General features: G+C 36.2%; 2 protein-coding genes across 2 annotated transcripts in view; one reads left to right on the top strand and one right to left on the bottom strand.

The window, feature by feature from the left end:
• Window positions 1-19,757, bottom strand: part of LOC144352381 (uncharacterized) — a 37,914-nt gene extending 18,157 nt beyond the window's left edge. Inside the window, exons 1-2 of the mRNA XM_085505112.1 lie at window positions 19,589-19,757; window positions 6,964-7,206 (exon numbers count right to left, since the gene is read on the bottom strand). Coding sequence (XP_085361238.1) covers window positions 6,964-7,131 — 168 coding nt within the window. The 5' untranslated portion in view covers window positions 7,132-7,206; window positions 19,589-19,757. The remainder of the gene's footprint in view (window positions 1-6,963; window positions 7,207-19,588) is intronic.
• LOC146736627 (uncharacterized) lies at window positions 16,124-17,434 on the top strand. Its single transcript, XM_085505345.1, has 3 exons — window positions 16,124-16,327; window positions 16,439-16,619; window positions 17,415-17,434. The coding sequence occupies exons 1-3, from the start codon at window positions 16,124-16,126 to the stop codon at window positions 17,432-17,434; spliced, it is 405 nt and encodes a 134-aa protein (XP_085361471.1).
• Window positions 19,758-22,182: the final 2,425 nt, after the last annotated feature.

Below are 22,182 nucleotides of genomic sequence, written 5' to 3'. Positions count from 1 at the left end.
CATATAATTAGACACCAAAATTGTCAAAATCGGACCATTATAACAGATTTTTTTAAATGTTGGGCCAAAAATGGGCAAAAACTGATTTTCAAGTTTGGCATCGCCCCTGATGTGAAACCTTACTATATAAAGACGTGATTTAGCATAGATGCCTGCTTGAAACAAAAAATGCCGAAAACAATTTTTTTTTTCAACACTTTTCTACCTTCTGCTGGCTGTCTGTATTCAAACGAATCACGTGGTGTGCCGTTCTCCTTCAAATACGGGATTCGATCAATAGGGGAGTTTCAGTAAAAAAAAACATCGCAAATCACGCAAATTCAACATTTTCAAACCAGTATACTAAACAGAAATGCTCAGCCATGCAAATAAAAAACAAGCAGCCTATCGGCTGAGATAGCTCCGCTGTTAGAAATGCACATTTCAATTAAAGAACTGAAGATATCATTAGAAAATGAACAATATGTATAGTATCAAAGCAACGGGACTTACAGTTTTTAACAAGAAGTCGAAAATATCACTTTCTACCAAAAATGACTAAAATATTCACCAAAATTAGAGAATTGAAGATATCATCACGAAATGAACAAATCTGAGAAAGGTCTACATGTAGTATCTATATATGTAATATCAAAGCAATTGAACTTTTGGTTTTTAACAAGAAGTCGAAAATATCACTTTTTACCAAATATGACAAAAATATTCACCAAAATTATAGAATCCAAGATATCATCACGAAATGAACAAATCTGAGAGAGGTCCACATGTAGTACCTACATATGTAATATCAAAGCAATCGGACTTGTGGTTTTTAACAAGAAGTCGAAAATATCACTTTTTACCAAAAATTACAAAAATATCACCAAAATTAGAAAATTGAAGATATCATCACAAAATGAACAAATCTGAGAGAGGTCCACACGTAGTACCTATATATGTAGTATCAAAGCAATTGGACTTGCGGTTTTTAACAAGAAGTCGAAAATATCACTTTTTACCAAAAATGATAAAAATATTCACCAAAATTAGAGAATTAAAGATATCATTACAAAATGAACAATTCTGAGAGAGGTCCACATGTAGTACCTATATATGTAATATCAAAGCAATTGCACTTGCGGTTTTTTACAAGAAGTCGAAAATATCACTTTTTACCAAAAATGACAAAAATATTCACCAAAATTAGAGAATTAAAGATATCATTACAAAATGAACAAATCTGAGAGAGGTCCACATGTAGTACCTATATATGTAATATCAAAGCAATTGCACTTGCGGTTTTTAACAAGAAGTCGAAAATATCACTTTTTACCAAAAATGACAAAAATATTCACCAAAATTAGAGAATTGAAGATATCAACATGAAATGAACAAACGTAAGACAGGTCTACCCAAGGTACATATACACCAAGTATCAAAGTATTCAGGCTTGTAGTTTTCAAGAAGAAGTCGAAAAAGTAAAACATTGACACGGACGACGGACGACGACGACGACGGAGGACAATCACTCATATGATAAGCTCCGCTCGACAAAGTCGACAGCGGAGCTAAAGATATATATTATTTTTCAGTATACACATCTCTGTTGATACTATCCTATGGACTAGCCTCTTTTCATGTTGACATTCAGAATAAAATCACGTGACAGGCTGTTAAAATTGGCTGTTGCATACTCTTTCGCCGGTCTGGAAAATGTGTTTAATTAGCTCTCATTCAAGTATCAATGCAGATTTTCCAGTGGGAGTGGAACTATTCGACTCTGCTATTAAAAAATAGGGGTGTTTGAGCAAAAAACGAACAACCCTGGAGTGTACACAATACACTGAATTTTGGAACAAATCTTGCATTAGTTACAGCAGCAGAATACCACAGAAATATCAGACAAAACATGAAAACATTATATATTGTAGTTCGGCCTGAACCCTCTCTATTGCAATTCCAGGAATTACCCCCATGTGTGCATTCATTTTCTACCTTGGTATCACCCACCCATGAAATCAAATATTTAATACCACGCTCAAGCGTTTGGTAATGATGATTTAACCATGGTAGGTACTAACGGAAGGAGCCACGACGCCTATCAAGTGGCCACTTAAGCCTCTTAACTGGTTTATTTCCTTTTGTTTCAACCCAAATTAGTCCTGATAAGGATATTGTCTAGCTCATTTTTGATGTCGATGATAGTTTGCGATTGTTTACACCGTTAGTACCTTCCATGATTTAACGTAAGTGTTTTTTGTGAGTAATTGACTGTATAAATGACAATCACAAATGTTAAAGTATCACTATGCAATTCACTTCTGAATGTGTGGCCCAAAACACCCGTTAACATGCCTAGCAACCTATGGACTGAACAAGTCATTGTCAATGACACGTCCCCGTTCCGTTCATATTTGAGTGACATATACATTCAAAGCAGATCATGACCGAAATGCACCTGCATATGTACAACACATTGTGCTAAATCTGAACAAAATCCATCCATGCATGACTGAGATCCGGTTCTGGAATTGTGAAAATACGTGATTTTGATGCATTTTCGGCCTTAAAATGGCCATCATTCCGCTATTGTTAAGCAGATCATGAAACAAATGCACATATCTATTTGTGACATGATGTACCATGTGTGTGTGAAGTTTGAACTTGATCAATCCAGACATGTCTTGGATACGGATCCAGAACTGAATTCTTTAACAAAATGGCCGCCAGTCGGCCATTTCGAACTTGATCCGAAAAAAAAAGACGTGCATCAAGGTCCTATTATGTTTAATGTATGTACCAAATTTGAACAAAATCCATCCATGCATAACTGAGATACGGGTCCGGAATGGTGAAAATGTGCGATGTCAATGCATTTTCGGCCTTAAAGCGGCCCCCATTTGGCTATCGTTAATGAGATCATGAAACAAATGCACATACATATTTGTGACATGATGTACCTTATGTGTGTGAAGTTTGAACTTGATCAACCCAGACATGTCTCGGATACGGATCCAGAACTGAATTCTTTAAAACAAAATGGCCGCCAGTCGGCTATTTCGAACTTGATCCGAAAAAAAAAATGACGTGCATCAAGATCCTATTATGTTTAATGTATGTACCAAATTTGAATGAAATCCGTCCATGCATAACTGAGATCTGGGTCCGGAATGGTGAAAATGTGCGATTTCAATGCATTTTCGGCCTTAAAGCGGCCCCCATTTGGCTATCGTTAATGAGATCATGAAACAAATGCACATACATATTTGTGACATGATGTACCTTGTGTGTGTGAAGTTTGAACTTGATCAATCCAGACATGTTTCAGATACGGATCCTGAACTGAATTCTTTAAAACAAAATGGCCGCCAGTCGGCTATTTCGAACTTGATCCGAAAAAAAAAATGACGTGCATCAAGGTCCTATTATGTTTAATGTATGTACCAAATTTGAATGAAATCCGTCCATGCATAACTGAGATCCGGGTCCGGAATGGTGAAAATGTGCGATTTCAATGCATTTTCGGCCTTAAAGTGGCCGCCATTTGGCTATCGTTAATGAGATCATGAAAAAAATGCACATACATATTTGTGACATGATGTACCTTGTGTGTGTGAAGTTTGAACTCGATCAATCCAAGCATGTCTCAGATACGGATCCAGAACTGAATTCTTTAAAACAAAATGGCCGCCAGTCGGCCATTTCGAACCCGATCCAAAAAAAAAAATGACGTGCATCAAGGTCCTATTATGTTTAATGTATGTACCAAATTTGAACAAAATCCGTCCATGCATAACTGAGATCCGGGTCCGGAATGGTGAAAATGTGCGATTTTGATGCATTTTCGGCCTTAAAATGGCCGCTATTCGGCTATCGTTAATCGGATCATGAAAAAAATGCATGTGCATATGTCCCATATAATGTGTGATGTATGAGTGAAGTTTGAACTTAATCGGTCCATGCATGTTCGAGATACAGGTGATCACGGACGCACGGACGCACGGACGCACGGACGCACACAGGGCAAAACATAAGTCCCCGTTTTCGGACTGCGTCCGAACGGGGACTAATTAAAGACCAAGAATGAGTTTCAAAGGACGAAAGAGACATTTTCCGACTATCTTTCTGAATTTTAGTCGATTCAGAAATACCATTTGAACTGCTTAGAGGTATGTTTTGAGAAGATGACGGAATACTCCTCCTCAGTTTTGGCTTTTTCTTATTAGAATTGCGAACTGAAATTCCGAATGAATGCCCTTGCCCACGAACGCCTCGTCGTTGGTCGCCATTATATAATTATTTTTAAAAGAAGAGTTTTAACAAGCAGCCTCTCGGCTGAGATAGCTCCGCTGTTAGCAATGCACATTTCAATTAAAGAACAGAAGATATCATTAGAAAATGAACAATATGCATAGTATCAATGCAATGGGACTTCAACAAGAATTCAAAAATATAATTTTTAACCATAAATGATTGTGGTTTTTAACAAGAAGAAAATATCACTTTTTACCACAAATGACAAAAATATTCATCAAAATTAGAGAATTAAAGATATCATTACAAAATGAACAAATCAGAGAGTGGTCCATATGTAGTACCTATATATGTAATATCAAAGCAATTGGACTTGTCGTTTTTAACAAGATGTCGATAATATCACTTTTTACCAAAAATGACAAAAATATTTACCAAAATTAGAGAATTAAAGATATCATTACAAAATGAACAAATCTGAGAGAGGTCCACATGTAGTACCTATACATGTAATATCAAAGCAATTGGACTTGCGGTTTTTAACAAGAAGTTGAAAATATCACTTTTTACCAAAAATGACAAAAATATTCACCAAAATTAGAAAATTGAAGATATCATCATGAAATGAACAAATTTGAGAGAGGTCCACATGTAGTATCTATATACGTAATATCAAAACAATTGGACTTGCGGTTTTTAACAAGAAGTCGAAAATTTCACTTTTTACCAAAAATGACAAAAATATTCACCAAAATTAGAGAATTGAAGATATGATCATGAAATGAACAAATCTGAGAGAGGTCTACCCAAGGTACATATTCACCAAGTATCAAAGCATTCAGGCTTGTAGTTTTCAAGAAGAAGTCGAACAAGCAGCCTATCGGCTGAGATAGCTCCGCTGTTAGCAATGCACATTTCAATTAAAGAACTGAAGACATGATTAGAAAATGAACAATATGAATAGTATCAAAGCAATCAGACTTACAGTTTTTAACAAGAAGTCGAAAATATCACTTTTTACCAAAAAATTACAAAAATATTCACCAAAATAAATTAATTAGAGAATTGAAGATATCATCACAAAACGAACAAATCTGAGAGAGGTCCACATGTAGTACCTATATATGTAATATCAAAGCAATCGGACTTACAGTTTTCAACAAGAAGTCGAAAATATCACTTTTTACCAAAAATGACAAAAATATTCACCAAAATTAGAGAACTGAAGATATCATCACAAAATGAACAAATCTGAGAAAGGTCTATATGTAGTATCTATATATGTAATATCAAAGCAATTGAACTATTGGTTTTTAACAAGAAGTCGAAAATATCACTTTTTACCAAAAATTACAAAAATATTCACCAAAATTAGAGAATTGAAGATATCATCACAAAATAAACAAATCTGAGAGAGGTCCACATGTAGTACCTATATATGTAATATCAAAGCAATCGGACTTGCGGTTTTTAACAAGAAGTCGAAAATATCACTTTTTACCAAAAATGACAAAAATATTCACCAAAATTAGAGAATTGAAGATATCATCACGAAATGAACAAATCTGAGAGAGGTCCACATGTAGTACCTATATATGTAGTATCAAAGCAATTGGACTTGCGGTTTTTAACAAGAAGTCGAAAATATCACTTTTTACCAAAAATGACAAAAATATTCACCAAAATTAGAGAATTAAAGATATCATTACAAAATGAACAAATCTGAGAGAGGTCCACATGTAGTACCTATATATGTATTATCAAAGCATTTGCACTTGCGGTTTTTAACAAGAAGTCGAAAATATCACTTTTTACCAAAAATGACAAAAATATTCACCAAAATTAGAGAATTGAAGATATCAACATGAAATGAACAAACCTAAGAGAGGTCTACCCAAGGTACATATACACCAAGTATCAAAGCATTCAGGCTTGTAGTTTTCAAGAAGAAGTTGAAAAAGTAAAACATTGACACGGACGACGGACGACGGACGACGACGACGGACGACGACGACGGACAATCACTCATATGATAAGCTCCGCTCGACAAAGTCGACAGCGGAGCTAAAAAGTAAAACATTGACACGGACGACGGACACCGGACGACGACGGACAAAGTCGACAGCGGAGCTAATAAACGGCAGAATAAGAATAAGAATAAACTTGACTCTAACAAAAGGCTTTCGATGCGGACAAGCATCGAAAGTCTAATTATATTATATATAAACCTGTAGCAGTTAATTTTACACTGATAATCGGCAATTCTCAACAACATATTGATTGAACAATTTATAAATGTATGTCATGTACAGCTCCTCTCTCGTCCCTTATACATACTGCAGGAATGGGAAAGGGACTTCCAGCACAATCTCAAAAAATGCACAGCAATAAATATGATCAAATAATCTGACACTGTCACTTGTTTTATATCACTTGTAAGACAATATTTCACACATGTCCATTGGGTTTAGCTAATTAAATATATGCATAATCAGTGGCGACACACTTGAAGAAGAATGTTTGTCTTGCTCCTCAAAAATGCGGGAAATAGCGTTTCAGAAGGTCTAGATTTAAAAACATTTCCGCAGGAGCATGCGCCCGGACCCCCTAGTAAGGTATCGGCCAAGGATGGTGAGCAGATCTCACCACCCGTACAAAATTGTGTGCCGCCACCTTTTGATATTATAACGTTCTATAGCGATGCAAGTGTTATTAAATTAATCGACTCACATTGTTCCCATTTTTAAACTCTGCTAGTCTGCTGTATCGTGGGTTAAGTGATGAATCGGTGGGTGAAGTGGATTGCCATCGTCTGCTAGTGACGACAGTGGGAGCGACGAACCTCACCAGTGACAGTCTGGAACATGCGGTAATGCTCATCATTGCTTTGTATATCATCTTGACACAAATAAACCTTCAACAAAATGTCCAATGTGTGTATGTGTCTCTTCTTCTAAAGAACGTTTTTGCAAGCTGTGAATGGAAGCAGAATGACAGGAATTTTAAAAAAACACCGCATTTAGACCAAAAATTATAGCTTTTAGCATCGTTTTGTATTGGCCATAATGCCATTCCAAAAGTGACGAATCATCATGGACATGCATCTCAAAATGTATAATGTTTGTATCAAATTTGAAAACCGACAAATCCTGTCAAAGATATCACATTTTCAAAAAAAGAAGATGGATGCCAGTCGGCCATCTTTGATCTGATTATATAACAAACTGACATGAACATGTGTTTCTATATGTATGTGCCAAATATGATTGAAAACGATCCCTAAACCTTTGAGATATAGTAGTATGGCCAAAAGCAAGCAGGCCGCCAGTCAGCTATTTTTGATCCGATTGTAAAACGTCGAGGACAAGTATTCTAACATGCATAATGTATGTACCAAATTTGAACACCAACTGACAAAGCATGCATATAATACAACATTTTCAGCGAAAAATGTTTGTCGGTCGGCCATCTTTGACCCGATCACGACTCATTTATTTAGGTTAATGGTGGCTTGAAAGAAAAAAATACAATCAAGTGTTGAAAGACGCATAACACTCAAATTGACATATCCAATAGAGATTTCAACTTTATTATAATGCACAATGAAAGAGCTGGTATGTTTTAGTACAAGGGAAAGGGCAGTTCAACTAATATTATTTGATATCCTTGCGTTGATCAGATATGACAAAAATAAATTGAAACATAAAATAATAGCAAGACACACGGCAGTGTGATGATTAATGTAGTTTTTTATTTTATTTTTACAGCACCTAAGAAGGCATGATATTGTAAGAATTGTTAAGAAGAGTAAGTTCAAGTTCAGGAATGGAAGAATAAACCGCGTATGGACTGCAATAGATGACTTTATTGAACGAACTATGAACGAACAAAATGACCTAAAAACTAACTAACGAACAAACGTCTCCTATTTATATTCTCAAAGTAAATATTGGCCTTGTACATGAATGGTTACAATGAATATGGCCTTGGACATAATTGGTGAAAAGATAAACGAGCTGATTGGTTGAAATTTAAACAATCTCATTGGCTGGCTAAATCTCAGTCAAAATCCTAAATTGTAATCAAGCTCAAGATATAGGAAAACAGAGAGTTTTCCTATATTAATTGCCATTACATGGATGGCTATGATTTCTGTGCAATGTACTATCATTGTAATTGAATTTATTTACCTTTTTTACCGAGTTCACCATTATTTGTGATACCACGTCTTACATTAAAGCGCGGTGGTCGTCGCGCAGCGCGTGTTCGAATTTCATGTAAATAAACAATGTATTTTACACGCGTTGTATACGTCGCTATGAGTCCCATATCGAACAGGACGCAGCACGACGACTGCCGCCCTTTAAGTATTTCATCTGCCGGTTTCTTATTGCTTTCGTCATCAACAATGTTTTAGTTACATTTATATAGTGCTTTTCCAACTTAGATGTCATTCGTTGGACTCTTTTTTTTCTTTTCTGGGCATTTCAGTATTTTTTTACGCTAATAGCCTGAGGTCAGAACAAAACTCCATCGCGTGTTCTACAATTCTTTTCGAGTTGTGTGAATCATTTAGAAAAAGCTTAATAGACTCATCGGACAGTGTTCTTTCTTTTGCTTGATCATTTTGCATCAGTTGCGATATATCAGAAATATCCGAGCAAACAGAATCAACGTCATCCTTGTCTGGAGGGTCAACAATCTTTTTGTCAAAGACATTAATGACCTCAGGAGAAACCTCCGAATCCCTGTCACCATAAAATGAAGGCCCAGCACCCCCACCAAGCGTAGAGATAGAGTCAGGGGTTGGAACCCTGTCCTCACCAGTACTAACACCAATTGAATCATCGACTGACATTGCAAGATCAAAACCAGTCAATTTGACTTGAACTATTATGTTATTAGTTTCATTGTTATCAGCAGATTCATTTGCATCACAATAAGCACGCGCGCCAGTGTCAGTGAGGTTAGTTTGATCAATGTCGTTTACATTAGTTTTAGTTTTATGAGCTATATTTTTGTTTGTATTGATATCAATTTTGCGTTTAGTAGATTTATTTTCATCAGTTTTAGTTTTACATCCATCAGCAGCTTCGTTTTTTTCAGTAATATTTTGACTTTGATCGGCATGCATTTCATTTTGACCTTCATCGTTTATGTTTTCGTTTTTAGCTTGTTTAGCATTGTTTTGTACTTCATCAATATTACTCACACTCTGTTTCTGTGTGAGAAATTTCCATTTGTTTATCATTAGTTCGTACATTCGTATCGGTTTCGTTGATTTCATTATTAGTTTCTGGTTGTGAGATTTGTGTATCAGTTGTTTCCATTTCTGTTTCACCACTACTGGTATGTATGTTTAATGTTCCGTCATTTTGTCGACAGTTGCGTCTTATGTGGCCTTTTTTGTGGCATTTGTTATAAACAATTTCATCTGTAGACAAATAAATTCCGTAGATATGTTGCTCGTGTGTAACATTTATGACACCATCAATTTTATCACTGCAAATCATGTAGACTTGTCTGCGAAATGATTTGACATGTTTGAGCTGAGGTATTTTACAACCCAGGGGAATTACTCAGACCTCAACACACGCCCATATGTTTGTAGTTCTGCCTCAAGGGCAGCGTTTGTAATAAACGGTGGAACACCAGACAGTGTTACCTTGGTTCACAGTCCCTCTATATAATAGAGGCTCAACATGAAGAAAACAATCACCTATTGTTTGAACACCAAGTGTACATACCTGCTCCACCGATTGCAACGAATCTAGAAAAGCAATCACGCTACCACTGTCACGAGAGGCAGCGATTACATTTTGAGGGCCAACAACATCTGCCAACGCACTAACATATATGCCTCAATAGTGACAACAGTGATGGATTCGCATCGAATTCTGTTTCCTGGTCAATCCCGAAAATGGGTTGACACGTGTGGTCCACGGCAGCAACAAAACGCAGGTTACAGGTCAGGTTGCAGGTTGTCGATCAATAAAATGTTTCTCAATATTTAACTTTAAAAATATTTTTGAAATAAAAGAATATGCATTGATATATCATCGACGTACTAGATCTAGGGACCTCCATGGTAACTTATTAAAGTTACATACAAACCCCGGCCAACTGAATCATACCAAATGTACAGCGCCACCACACACCGTATGGAGTAAACTTTCCCGCCGCGAATACAAAATAATAAATGAAATGAATGATTTTTCTTATTTTCATTAAACTGTTTTCTATTTACACCTTAAAAACTAATACATATTTTCTAAGTCATTTGTCTATCAGCCATGCTAAATCCTTTGTCACACAAGAGTTCTTTCTAAGCTTCATTTGACTTTAGTTGGTGTACTTGTTTAGTTGGCTCCACCAGCAAACAAAAACAACCCAAAACAAGAGTTGGCTGAGCCATCTCGACGCTGGGAATTCAGATTGCATGCACATTACTGTCTGATCAATCAGTGGCGGATATAGGGGAAGGCCCCCCCCCCCCACCGTTGCAAAATTTATTAATTTCTTTTTATATAATATAACAAAAATCATTAACTTTGTCTGGCGATTTTCAAGTTTGGACAAACCCCCCCCCCCCATAAAAAAATCCTGTATCCGCCCCTGTTAATATATCAGAAAAACAAGGGAAAATGCCCAACAAGTTGAATATAGCTAATATAAAGACAAGTTACAAATATTTTTCTTATTTGCAAGGGCAATTAGAGTTGAGTTGTTGTTTTTTAAGGGTGTGTTGTCCATATTTTGAGGGAGAATTGTTACTGGTATATAATATTCACATGGGCAGGCAGGGGGCTGCTCTACAGTTTGATTATCAAATTTAGGTCAACGTCATCGTGGTTTGTCAGATGTGCACATCTTTATTTAAATTTTCTCCAGTTTACAGTAAGAGGCCAGGTGAGGCAACCTCAGGACAGTGACTGGTGGAGTAAGGTAGCAAAAGTTTTACTAGTATTACTGGTATCAGGTTTCACCTATTTATTATAGTGTCAAAACAATTTAGTTGCTAGTATGAGTATTTATTTCATATAAATATATAAAAATTAGTACAAAACATTAACAATAAATGATTATTTTTGAGAATCCAAAATGCCTAATTAAAAGGGGAGCAGAGGTGTGGCTTTTGACACTCTGTACTAGACTGGCGCAGTCAGGGTGATTAATTTGTTTTGTAATAAAAAAAATCGCCAAATGGAGGTGTTAGCGCGAAATCACCCCGACTGGTTTATTCTGCAGGAAATTCATTGCTATTAAATATTCATGAGCACATATTATAATGAAGTGGGCGCGGAAATACGTGCATAATGAGGTCAACATGGTAAAGGTCACACTGCAGACCCAACATGGCGGCACGTTGAAATTCGAGTTTGTCGTAGTCGTCGTTTCTTATTCATCACAATGTAGAAATGTAACTCCTACTGTCGTAGAATTGACAAAAAAATCGGCTGCTACAATCAGCCGACGTCTTCTCCGTCAGAGGTCAGTTGAAGAGACGTTGTGGTTGGCTTAGATGATTGTCAGTTAGAACACTTATTAACATAATTACCCGTTGAAAAATCGACGGGTTCCTGCAGTGTCGATAGAGGGCCATGCAGAATAAACCAGTCGGGGTGATTTCACAGTCACAGGGATTTCGCGCTAACACCTCCATTTCGCGATTTTTTTTAATTTTATTTAAACTACAAAAACAAATTAATCGCCCCGACTGCGCCAGTCTAACTCTGTACATGAAATTTGAGATCTATGAATGAATTCTGTCGATAAAAACAACTTGCATGTGCTGCGAAATATCGGGTATAAAACGGGCTGTGAAGCAGACGACAAACGTCCCCTTTGCCTGGCGTCATTTCGCCTCTAGAGGGACAGTCAGATGATGTCATCAGTGAACACTGATAATTGAACCCATTCATTCTAGTACGGCAATCCCATAGAAATGCTACTATGAAAGACCTTGTTAACTGACAACTTAAAAGTAGAAACATGGCGAGTTGTGTCATAACGATTCATGTTAAGTTTCTTGAAATCCCAAATAAAAAATCACGTGGTTGGTTGCGAGAAATCGGCAGAAGGACTAACCTGAAAGTGAAGACACGTACAGCGCTATCTTCGGGGGCGCACATCCGGGCATTTTCTACCGCCTGGCAACCTTCGCGGTGAAAACAAAGACCAAAAACTCACAGAAAACGGTACTTTGCGATGGTTGTTGAGAGTCCCCTGAACAGTGTAACAAGATTAGCCCTACGTGTGTAACATAGATGAATTTGGTTGTTCAGGATTACTTCAAAGTCGAGTTTGTGTTGTTTTCTTGAGTTTTCACCGGCTCCACTGGTGTTCCACAGCAGCGCGCACAAAGCCCATAGAAATACGTGGTACAGTGGTGCGCGTCTTAGCAACGTAGAGCGTCCGTGACGTAGCTCCGCCCCCGAGGATAGTAAACAGTGAGTAAATAAATATTGTACGAGTTAAAACTAAATTAGAAAATGCTAACATCACTTGAACTACAGTACTCATTTCGCCCAACTTTCAACTTTTTAATCGATCGCTTAATTTCCGACCGCACTGTATTTTCCGACCGAAAAACGACCGCATTTTTATTGTTTTTTTTTCTTTCGCTCGCTTATTGAAAACACCAACCGCTCGCCCAAACACTGGTCACTGGCACAGGAGTGGTCAAAATGTTTGGGGACACAACGAGTGTTAACTATTATAAATTCTGAACGGCTCTTCAAATCTCTACCACTCTGTATCGTTCGCGAACGTAACTTTATCTGTGTCCAATATTAGAGCCGGTACAACATTGTAAACAAATGCCATGATATCTCAGCCATATCGCTATTGTATACACTACCTTTTTTATTCTGGTTTGCACAAACGTTGAATAGCCGTCAAAAATTCAAATATATTTAGTTTTTAACTATCTATAATTATATGCACGCAATTTGACCCTTTGACCTAGATTTGATTGGGATGGAATATTTCATTTTAAACAATATTCTGACGTTACTTACTGCCCCCAAAATGTTTCAACACAATTTCGGTATGACTGTCCGATTTACAAGTACATCGGGTAATATATTAATAACCATTCTCACAAATCGCTAGCTTATGGGAGACACGGTTAACCGTGGGGAGAGTGGGAAATCAAACGGCCGCAGGTCGCCCGCCTTTTATGCATAGATTTCACGACGCCGTCTGACCGCGGTCGAGTACGATAGACTCGCACAGCAATTCACAATTATTGTCAAGACCATGAATGAACAGAAAGGACTGGGAAATTAAAAAGATTATTATATTGCCAAAAAACTTAAAAAAAAAATTGGCTGCACCAAAAGCTTGGAAACTAGTCTATAATAGTTTACAGAAGACTGAGTGATCAACGACATCATTTTGGTACTTTAAGTACTTCATTGCGTAACTTACTGCGCGGCGATGCTGACATCTAGTGTGTGTTGACTGAATTTTGACCCCAAGTCACGCACTGAACAGGCGCGTTACCTTAGCAATCTTTTTCTCTCATGCTCCGCCCCCATACATACGGGTATGTGCCGCCCGATTGGGGTGTCATTTCATGTTATTTTGTTTAGAAGTGGGTGGTCATTTATCAATGGTTTGGTTTAGAAGTGTGTAGCATTTATTCCATTTTTCACAGGTCCTTATATTCAAGGCCAAATACCGGAAAAGGCTGAATAACTTGCATCGGCCGGATGCGCTCACTGGTTGCGAAATTTGTGAGCTGGGTGTTTTTTTCGCTAAAAACACTTTTGTTTAGAAGTGGGTATATACATAGAAAAAAAATGGTTTAGAAGTGAGTATGGTTTACGAGAGGTGGGCTTCACACCCTTACCCATTTAATGTGGAAGTAGCCCCCCCCCCCTCCGCGCGTCGATCTTGTAAAATTGTTATTGACGGTGCTGTAATTACGCAAACTGGTATATTATATTAAAGATCGTTTACTTAGTGCGCTGCTTTTCTAATTACGCAAATTTGTTTACAGCGTTGTACCGGCTCTAAAAATTTCAACATTGTAATATATTGCTTTTATAATAAGGCCACACTGACTTAATTTTATGGATGACATCCGCGCGCGCATTAGTTTTCGCCTGTTCTCAAAAAACAAAAAAAATCTCCTTCGACGAGTCTCCACAGATCGGTTTTCAGTCTGGAACTTGCCAACTCATATTGTCGCAAAACGCCGGCTTTTCGTAAAACTTGTTTTGGACTACCTCAAAACGTGTCAGTTGTGTCGTAAATGATCTTCTGCGCATGCGTACTGTGTTGTCGGGAATTCCAACATGGCGACTACGCCACCAAAATACGTGAGCATAAAAGTTCAGAGGAAAAATGGAGGGATTGTTGTAGACTGGTACGCAAATGACGTCGGCCAGGGAGATATGATGTTTACACGGCTATAAGGACATATTGTCCAGGGTGGCTGTCCCGCGATGCAACGATGAGAGAAATGGGATAGAAGTGGAGGTGTATGGTGGCCGAGGGATGTGATAGCTGAGAAGGAAGAAAAGACCTATTGTTGAAGAGATCGATGTGTGGGGTGTAGAGGAGTGCAAGAGATCTTTTTTTTTTTTTTTTTTTTTTGATACTTGAGGTTGAGATCCCTAGACACTAGACATACTTGCAGGGTTAACATGTAGGCTTCATTTCCTGTGCTCTCGCTGTCGCTCGCAAATGTCGTAAATTACGAAATTTGGACAAGATTTACGAACAAAATAAATATCTATTAGTAGGATTTACGAACACATTTTGTACAAAATACCCTCATTTAATTTTCAAGACTCGACTGTGATCATCACGCGTGTTACGGTTTGAGTGATTGCCACTTTAAAGTTAAACAATGTCCTGTTACTTCTAAGATTGCAACAATTGCTACATGGTGATCGCGATCAACACGGAACTGCCACTGAATGTATTTTTCCACTCTAAAGTTATTTTGGTGTCATCGCACATGCGTAGTTTAGTCGACATGTGTTTCAAGATACCCCGCAACTTTACTCTCAGTATGGGACGGTTTCATGTCGCCCTTATCAAAACACGTGATTTGTTTATTTATTGAAAATGGAGACTACGTCGAAACGGAGCAGACAACTGCTCGACGAGTATTTTTCACGACGAGAAACCGCAGTTTCCAGACAAAGTTTACTAATACTTTTTTTCTTGATTAGTAAATTTACTATTACCTAGCAAATTCCAGAGAGAGCCCAGATTTCACCTGACAACACAGTTAAAGCTAACAACAGGTGTGTAGAGAGGAGCAAGCAAGGACATTTCTGTTTCATTTCAATGTTTTGTTAGTTATTGTCATAATGTAGTGATATGTACATTCCGCCTTGATACACTGTGTTCTGTGGTTCAATTCGTAATACCAGCTCCGTAGTCCTGTGGTTTTTGCAGCATTTTTTTTCGCCCTCTCGCATTAGTTTTGGGGTCTCCAGAGGATGTCATCCATAAAATTAAATCAGTGTGGCCTAATTACGTAAAGTCAGTTATTTAATATTGGACACAAAAAGTTTCGTCCGCGAACAATACAATGTGGTATAGATTTGAATTTAATAATAGTTAGTACCCGTTGTATCCCCAAACTGTATCACTCAAAACCACTATTTCGATCACTCCTGTGCCAGTGACATGTGTTTGTTTTCAATAACCCAGTGAGAGAAAAATACGTGTCTCCATTTTCAGGCTAGTTCTTCTGCCGATTTCTCTCAACCAGCAACGTGATTTTTTATTTGGGATTTCAAGAAACTTAACATGAATCGTTATGGCATTCATAGCACAACACCTCGCCATGTTTCAACTTTTAAGTTGTCAGTTAACAAGGTATTTCATAGTTACTTTTAATGCATTTGCACTTGATGCATTAACAATGGAAAAACGAAATATAATGACACAAACAGGTAAAGTTGCTACCAACAAAGATATTGATGTAATTGCATTACGTCATGACAATGAAGTGGTATACATTGTCAATGGATCATCTTCTAGTGAATCAAATAATATCATGGACTCAATAAGGACAACGGAAAGAAACTATAATGGTATAGATTTACTAGTTTCAAATTTTAATGAGGTAAGATGATATTGTATTTGCCATTCACCTTTGAACTTTAAATAACTGTTTATTAAACTATTTTATAACAAACAATGATATATTTCTTGAACCAATAATTTTTTTTTTTAGGGATGTGCCAAAGAAGATGTGTTTTTTGTTTTGGACATGGCAGAAGCACTATCAAATGGCCGGAACTTCACCTCATGTTTGATAATCCCACCAAAAATGATAGGATGCTTGATAGACAGAGTGACTGAATGTGGTTTTTCTTATGATGTCGTATATTTACAATGTCTGATCAATAAAAAAGGTAAGCAGTTTTAATTACAATCCAGCAAACTCATTGTCATAATTTGCATTAATGTTAGAGATCTCTGGCATTTACAAAATCCACCCCACCCCCCAACCAAGATAAAACTGCCACGCATTCACATCATAACACACAAGTGTTTTAAACTTTTCACCACCAGTTTCTTCTGTTCATAACAAATTCATAAAATAGTCCCATTTATAGTGAAGATTGGGACAAAAATAGCCATATTGTTATTAATAAACACTGAAAATAAACTCAAAGTGTCTGTTGGCTCAAAAATTAGGTTTCATTTCAAGAAATATTAATAAATATTAAAGAAAAAAAATGCAGACAAATTAGGGTGAGAAAGTCTGGTGGTGAAAATGTTAAGGTAATAATTGCAGAATCTTGCTTGCTTGCTTGCTAGAAAGTTTTTTTATGGAGATTGATGTGAAAGTATTAACTTATAAAAATGTAATGTCAACTTGCCCGTAATATTTTGTAAATGTTTTGAGGCTTAGATAATCATTTATAATTTGATGTTTAGGTATCTATATACCAGAAATATTGTTACTTCATACATGTACGTCTCAAATTGGCTTGTTTTGTTTTTCAAACTTTCATTTCTGTCATAGAGCAATGTGGAGGAGTTCAAAATCATTTTTGCATGCTACATTGATGAATGTGAATTAAATCAATAAATTACAACTTCACCACTTAAAGATATGTTTGACATATTTTGCAAAAAATATTAATGTACTGGTAGTGGGAGAATAAGTATTTTTTTAATGATTCTTCATTTATATTTTCAAGGTTTACATTACTTGGATTGAGAACTAGTTCTGATAATTATTTATTTATTATTTGTTTGTTTTTTTACAGCAAAACATGGTGTTTTTGTGAATATAATAGAAACTTGTATATTGATACACAAAACAGAATATAAAGTCCCTGATGATGTGCAGAAAACAAATCTGTGGTTGAAAAAAGATTTAATGGATCAACTGTTGAAAGTATATACTAAACCTGGTGGTACTGTATTATGTGTTAATGTTGGAAATGGTATGTTTCTTCACATTAACCTAATAGAAATGTCTTCACTAACTAAATAGCAAAAATATTATAAACTATGATTAATAATTAATTCACTACATTAAGCCATACTTACCTCACACCTTATTAGTAGAAAGATATCCATTGAAAATTTTGAGCATTACTCGAGAGTCGATTCATGCCCAATTACATTTCATTTGAATCACAATTCAAAACTGACTAACAGTGGGTAGATGTAGTTTGTATAGAACCCATTCTAACAATTTCAGGTATCAATGAGAGCATACTTTAATATAGTTTATCATTGTAATAACAGCTTAATCTTTTTTTTTATATTTCAGTGAGTGCAGTAAAATCATGCATAGAACACTATACCAATTGTATTTATTTGATGGAAGAAACCACTAACACACATGAATGTGCTAAAATGTATGAAATCCTGGATATTTATACCAAAAGCAGTGATGAGCCAGAAGCCAGTGTGACAGAGCCAGAAGCCAGTGTGACAGAGACAGAAGCCAGTGTGACAGAGACAGAAGCCAGTGTGACAGAGACAGAAGCCAGTGTGACAGAGACAGAAGCCAGTGTGATAGAATCTAACAAAACAGTGAAAGAAGAAAAAAATGAAATATACAATTTCTATGATGACAGCGATGATCTATTCAGCCAATAAGGACTAGATGAATCTATGAATAATAGACTAGTGAATCGGTCTTAAATGCTGTAGGTGGGCCTTATAGTTGTTATAGTCATCAGTGATGACACAGAATGTTAGGCCAGTTTTGTATTTATGTAGCGAATCAGCAGGCCATTCTTGAGTGCACTGGAAAGAGCACTCTGAATGGCTTGATTTCAGGCTATGAGGAAATTTGTTAATACAATGTAGTTTCATTATACTGTGGAATACTTTATTTTCGCTGGAATTAATTTTCGCTGAAAAGGCTTTTTGGGCGTTTTGTATGGAACTTATTTTCACTGATTTTTGATGAATTTAATGTGAAATAGAGGGAAAAAAGTATATTCGCTGGATTTTATTTTCACGGAATCATCCATTCAGCGAAAATAAATTCCAAGCGAAAATAAAGTATTCTACAGTATACTGAGATTATGAATCTCATTTGTTATTTACTTTTCTTTCAGATTTTCTAGTTTTTAATTGATTTTTGGTTAAACTATTTGTTACCAGTAATGGATAATTTGGCTTGGTTTTCGTTTTGGATTTCAGAAGTTTTTTAGCGCTGACCAATATTCACTTTAACTTGAATAACTCATTCCTTAAAAATGTAGAAATTAAATTCTCTTTTTTTCAGTTTAGTTTTTCAGTTTTTTTATATTCTTTTCTTCAGCTGCTTCATTTCTATAATTTTCAATATTTAAATTAGGATAATCATCAGTTTTTCTACAACACTAATTTTAAATCTGTTATATGTTTCAATAAAAGTTTAATTTTTGTACAAGAAAAATTCTAATATATGTAGTTACGTTATTTTATTGGTGTATAAACAGTCATATTATGTATAAATATACAAGTTGTATTTTAAACACAGTCTCCTGGGGATAGAATAAACATAGTTTACATCGTGATTTAGAGAGGCCGTAATGCATACAATCACTTTCGATCGTAAATATACTCTCAACGCGACAAAGGGATTCCCTTCATCTTTATAAATATTTATATATTCAATGGTAGTTGAATCAAACTGGCAGCCAGTCAATAAATGATAACATAACAACTTGAAGCCCAATGACGTCATTTAAAAACATAAAATTTATAAAGATAAAATAATGAGAGTAATGAAGTCAAACTATAAAGATAAATTAGATGTTCATGTTGACATTCTGTTGTGTATACTGTGACATGTGCCAATGATATATATTAAACATTCAAAACACGAACAATAACTATGATAGGTAATAAATATTGGTTTACTAACCTTATTCCAATGAAATTAAAACCTTTGTGGTTTCAAAAACACACGAATGTAGCTGCTGCTCTCTAACACTAACGATTGTGACAAACATGGCGACTAAAATCATGTCCAGTGACAAACTACTATTAACTTAAGGGGTTCATCTACATAATATTATCTCACCGTCTAGCTGGTCCGCCCAGTGCCACTGTGGAGATAATATTATCTCACTGACTCGCTGGTAAGCCCAGTGCACCTGTGGAGATAATATTATCTCACCGTCTAGCTGGTCCGCCCAGTGCCACTGTGGAGATAATATTATCTCACTGACTCGCTGGTCCGCCCAGTGGATATAATATTGACTCACTGGTCTACCCAGTGCCACTGGTGATTCACTGGCAAATAGTGTTATCTCTCTCTGACCCAGTCATTCCCACAGGCGCCTGTGGTCATTCCCATGAATATTGTTTGATAAAAAACGGTAAAAAAATACTGTTCGTGAAGCCCACCGCTTGTCTTTTCACGCCATTCTCCAAATTTCACCGTAGGTGGCGTCTTGTTTTTGACTTCAGAAGGCATATCCCACGATAACACGTTTTCCTGCTGTATTATCATAACAACACTACATTATCACACATTTCGTGCATAAATGAAATAAACATGGACAAAATAATTCCATTTTGAAAAAATAAAGTGTTAGTAGCATTTCTATGGGATTGGCGTACTAGAATAAATGGGTTCAATTATCAGTGTTCACTGATGACATCATTTAACTGGCCATCTAGAGGCGACATAACGCCAGGCAAAGCGGGCGTTTGTCGTCTGCTTCACAGCCCGTTTTAGACCCGATATTTAGGGCATTTCGCAGCACATACAAGTTGTTTTTATCGACAGAATTCATTCATAGATCCCAAATTTCATGTACAGAGTGTCAAAAGCCACACCTCTGCTCTCCTGATATTTAATGTACATTAGAAAAATAAAACAAAATGTAGTAAACAAAATATGTGATAAATAAAGTCAAATATTTGCCTCGCCAAGCACTACTGTTTCGAACATAAATTACAATTTGATTACGACTAATAAAGATGCATGTTATTTATCAACATTCACGGTGAAAGGGGGAACATTAACGTTTTTCAAGTCAGCCTTTCGATGGTGTGTCACTGCATTCAAACATTGGTAGCAATTGGGGTCAATGTTCACATGACACAGTCTAGGCTATAAGTACGCATGTGCTGGCCGTGCTTATTTTACGTGTCGATATCCCGCCAGCCGACCTTGTCAACAGAAAACTAACAGAAAAAGACATTCAAATAAACTTTGAAAAGTAGTAAAGTAGTAGAAAAGTAGACGGCTGCGAAACCCAGCTAAGCCCAGCAGCCACGGGATGGGAGATTGCGACATCTACTTCAAGTCTTCAACCCACTGTGTACATGAACTACACGATACGAATCTTCCGAAATGACATAGTATTGATTAGAATAAAACTTAGCACCTAGGTTATGTGTCGATATAGACAATTTTGTCTGCCCATTTCGAACTTTATATTACCAGAATTTTCACAATATGAACGTCATTGAACAACTAACATGATGGCGATATTTAACTATCTTGACCGATGACAAATAACACTGTAAATAAGTTTATTCCCACAAAACAAATGAATCACCAATGTAAAAAAAATAACAAACATATCCCAACACAAATCTAATACATCACTGCTAAGGGTATAAATAGTGTTAAACCTTCATAGAATGGACAGAGTGTGAATACTAGTATTATCAAGCAAACACAATCGCAGAGTTTTCAGTTATAATCAGAATGTTAAGGTCTCATGCCACTAATCAACCAATGGCTGCTCAATTTGAATGCCTTGCAAGAACCAATGAATTTTTTTTAAATATTTTTTTTTCTCAGGTGTTCCCTGTTTGAGGGCGTGATCACCTGGGTCAAAGATGAGACCAACATGTGGTCTTTTGTTTACTACTTCGAGGTTGTGTAACTGTGGGTTTATTCTGTGTGTATTTGGATGTTCTAATCTTTTTCCAGTAATTTCAGTAATGTGGTTTATTACTGGAATGTTGGTTCGCCATGTTTGAGCAATGTTTTCAACTTTATTTATCATTTTCATATAGCAATCTCATCATATGTTAACTTTGTCATCTATTGAGTTTCAATTAGTGGTATGAGCCCTTAACTGTGTTCTCCCCAGGTTTATTATTAACAGTTCGGATAATTTACATAACATTTGAATTAGCATAATAAAGAATATACAAATTTAGGTTGTAATTATCATATCTATTGTTATACTAACCAGATACTCGGGTCTACATCACGTGCATTATAAAGACAACTGTGAGTTTCAGGTTAATTTGTATAACTAAATCATGGTTATCATCATAATTATAAATTAACAAAATAAAATTATAAATTTATGTTTACAAACAAATTCATTAAATCAATAGCTTTTTGACTGTCCATAGTTATTTAATCACAGTCCCTCTATCCTAAGAGCATTGCATGCCCATACATCCAAATTACTGTGTTTTTAATTCGCTATTTTCGCTGACAAATTAAATTTACGTGAACAAGTAAAATAGCAATTAAACAAATTG

The sequence above is a fragment of the Saccoglossus kowalevskii genome, chromosome 11 (genome assembly GCF_978046115.1).
Source record: "Saccoglossus kowalevskii chromosome 11, keSacKowa6.1, whole genome shotgun sequence".
Lineage (NCBI taxonomy): Eukaryota > Metazoa > Hemichordata > Enteropneusta > Harrimaniidae > Saccoglossus > Saccoglossus kowalevskii.
Note: the sequence above shows the minus strand (reverse complement) of the source record. Positions and strands in the feature narration are given on the sequence as shown.

Excerpts from the sequence above, each read along its gene's own strand:
- LOC146736627 (XM_085505345.1), top strand. The coding sequence starts at position 16,124 with ATGGAAAAACGAAATATAATGACACAAACAGGTAAAGTTGCTACCAAC. Across the intron at positions 16,328-16,438 it reads TAGTTTCAAATTTTAATGAG|GGATGTGCCAAAGAAGATGT; the intron begins GTAAGATGATAT and ends TTTTTTTTTTAG. Across the intron at positions 16,620-17,414 it reads ATGTCTGATCAATAAAAAAG|GTTTACATTACTTGGATTGA; the intron begins GTAAGCAGTTTT and ends TATATTTTCAAG.